Raw genomic sequence first — 3346 nt, forward strand, 5'->3', positions numbered from 1 at the left:
TTTAGGTCCCAGCAAGGTCGCTGGGGGGATGCCTTTTAGGGAATGGACTCTGTGGTCAACTATTCCTACCTGAACTGCCCCCGAAGCATTTGCTTTTCCCTCTCCACAGTCAGGACCAGTGTAACCTTAGACCCCTAATACTGCCATTTTTACTGCTGAGGACACTGAGAAGTAGTAAATGCAGAAAATCTAAAGTATAGTGCCTAAGACAAATTGGCGCCTCGAACCTAATTTCTAAATAAAATTAATAAATAATATTGCAGAAGTGGGGAGCCGGTCAGCCAATCCAGGAGGAGGCACTGGCAGGAGCAAGAGACGGAATTTGAACCTACTCGCGGTTATGAGCCTACTCGCGGTTACATTTTTGCCAAACTCAATTCCTGGTCTCTCTCAGCCTCGGTTTCCCTACCTGGACTGCGTGGTGTGTGTTAATTTCTCTGCCCCATTTATCTCCCCTCTCCCAGCCCCGCCCCTGCGCCACCAGTGGGACGCAGAGACTCAGAACTAGGAAAGCACTTTTAAAGCGCTAAGGGATTGCGAAGAGCTACGGAGAGGCCTCCTCGGGGCTCTGCTGGGTCCACCTCCCCTCATGGACCGCGGGCGCGCTCTGGCGGCCGGGCCGCTCCAGGCTGAAGCCGCCGGACCACGTCTGTAGTCGCAGCTGCCATCTTTCATCCGGGCATCGGCCATCTTGGTAAAGGCAATGTTCTAGATTTTCGCCTCTGCCCGCCCCTCCTGGTTCATCAATATATTAAATGAGCGTAGGGAATGAGGGCGTATTAAGTGTCCTCTTTTTGAAGAGACAAAGAAGTGGCTGACTACCCTAGCTTGGGTCCGAGGCCCAGCCATCTTTTTCTTTACCAAAATGGCGGCGGTACCGAGGCGCAATGAGTGCGCGCCGCCAGGAGCTCAGCGCGCAGGCCCCGCGGTGACGTCACGGAGGCGCGACCGGGCCGGCGCTGGGGTAAGAAGGTAGGAGCGTCTGCGGCGCGGGCGGAACGCGGGTTCGGGGAGCAGAGGCGCGGGGCGGGGGCTGCTTGGTCTGGGACCATCCCCTGGGAAGGTTGGAGGAGGGGTGCTGGGAGGCGGGAGCACTTCCGGCGTCCAGTCTGAACCGCACCTAGTTGGGGGCAATGCCCATTTCCAGACTAGACGACTGAAGCCCGACGCGACAGCATAGTGTTCGAGGCCACCTGGCCCCGGACTGCCCCGGGTAGCTTCCGGTCTCGAGAGGGACAGAGTTGGGTGCGGACGCCCCCGGCCTCTTGTAGGGGGATTAGTGGTGGGAGACCTCAAAAGGGATAGCCGGGAGGACTGCTTGAAGGAGGCATTGTTGAATTTTGTATTCTGTTATTTTACCTTCACATCCGTGGGGTCTTAATCCCCGTGGGTCTTGATTCGCTTCTAAGTGTGCCCCTCGCCCAGCCTGAGCCACTCCCTGGGTCCCGCCTGGGCTCCCAGCTCCTGCCATCTGGGGAGTCCACCTCCTCACCAACCCCAGAGGGCTTGTGTGACCCATAGATTGGGCCTCCCGGCTCTAACGCCCTCCACACCTTCCCATCTCCCTGGAATACAAATCACCCCCTTTTCCAGCCTATCTCCTGCATCCCGCATGCGGGCCGGGCTCTCCCCCACTCATTCAGACTTTTCCTTAGATGTCTCTTTTAGGAAGCCCTTTGACCCAGGCTGGATCAGAAGTCCTCTCCGGGCTTCCCCAGCGCCCTGCGTGTCCTTATTAGGACTCTGATTGCATGTGTTGGCTCTTGTCTGGGAGTCCCATGCAGGCAGGAAGCTCATTTGTGCCACCTCTTTCCCCAGTATTGCACACGTATTAGGTACCCAGTACATATTTGTTGAATGACGTGTGTGCAAGTGAGTGTTTACCACACAGAGAAAAGTGTCTGTCAGCGTGGGCTGTCATAACTAATACCACAGACTGGGTGGCTTAAACAGCAGAAAGTGCCAGGCACTGTGGCTCATGCCTGTAATCCAGGCACTTTGAGAGGCCGAGGCAAGCGGATCACTTGAGGTCAAGAGTTTGAGACCAGCCTGGCCAACATAGTGAAACCCTGTCTCTACTAAAAATACAAAAATCAGATAGGCATGGTGGCACATGCCTGTAGTCCTTGCTACAGGGGAGGCTGAGGCGGGAGAATCACTTGAACCGGGGAGGCGGAGGTTGCAGTGAGCTGAGATCATGCCACTGCACTCCAGCCTGGGTGAGAGAGCAAGACTCCGTCTGAAAATAAATTAAGAAGAGTGCTGAAGTCTCATGCCCTAGATGGCACAACACTGGCATCCTCAGCACCCTGGTGGAGTGCTGTTAATTTCTCAGCTGGTGGCCTTCCCCCCATTCACCTGAAAACAGGCTTTTGAGATAAGGCTCCAGGCTCAGCCCTGTGTGACCTGGCCAGAGACCTCGGCTTCCCCTCCTTAGAATGGGGATAAATGACAGTCTGCACATTTAAGGTTTTGGGGACATTCCGTTGATTTGGTCCTTGTAAAGCACTTCGCCAAGGGCTAGACATTTGGTGAATGGTGGCACCTACCATTTGCGTGTGCCTTGTCATTTCCTGGCTTCCCGCGTGGGCCTCACACCAGGTAGGGACCAGGTGCCCAGGGGCCCGCAGCTTTAGGATTATTATAACATCTCCCAGTGATGCAGGCCCCAAGCCATCAGGAGCAATTTATGGTGGCTTTATTGTTAACCCAGCTCTAGGAAATTTAGGGACTGAAGCCTTCCAGGTGGTAGACAGGGGAGGGGACCCACACAGACCGCCATATGGTCACAGAAGCATGACTTGTAAGAGACCTAACGGGGCCAGGTGCAGTGGCTCACGACTGTAATCCCAGCACTTTGGGAGGCCAAGGCGGGTGGATCACATGAGATCAGGAGTTCGAGACCAGCCTGGCCAACATGGTGAAACCCCATCTCTATAAAAATACAAAAATTAGCCGGGCGTGGTGGCAGGTGCCTGTAATCCCAGCTGCTCAGGAGGCTGAAGCAGGAGAATTGCCTGAACCAGGTGGGTGGAGGTTGCAGTGAGCCGAGATTGTGCCACTGCACTCCAGCCTGGGTGAAAGAGCGAAACTCCATCTCAAAAGAAAAAAAGCCCCAACGTGGAAACAGCCCAAATGTCTAGCTGTGGACAAATGGATAAACAAAATGTGGCATATCCATGCAGTGGAGGAATATTCAGCCATAAAAAGGAAAGAAGGGCGAGGCGCAGTGGCTCAGGCCTGTAATCCCAGCACTTTGGAAGGCCGAAGCAGGAGGATCACTTGAGCCCAGGAGTTCAAGGCCAGCCTGGGCAACATAGTCAGACCCTGTCTTAAAAAAAAAAAA

General features: G+C 54.8%; 1 protein-coding gene across 1 annotated transcript in view; it reads left to right on the plus strand.

Moving 5' to 3' along the window:
• The first annotated feature begins 865 nt into the window (after positions 1–865).
• CCDC124 (coiled-coil domain containing 124) overlaps positions 866–3346 on the plus strand; it is a 10167-nt gene continuing 7686 nt past the window's right edge. The window contains exon 1 of the mRNA XM_058425768.1: positions 866–964. Coding sequence (XP_058281751.1) covers positions 866–964 — 99 coding nt within the window. The remainder of the gene's footprint in view (positions 965–3346) is intronic.

The sequence above is a fragment of the Hylobates moloch genome, unplaced genomic scaffold (assembly GCF_009828535.3).
Source record: "Hylobates moloch isolate HMO894 unplaced genomic scaffold, HMol_V3 SCAFFOLD_12, whole genome shotgun sequence".
Taxonomy (NCBI): Eukaryota; Metazoa; Chordata; class Mammalia; order Primates; family Hylobatidae; genus Hylobates; species Hylobates moloch.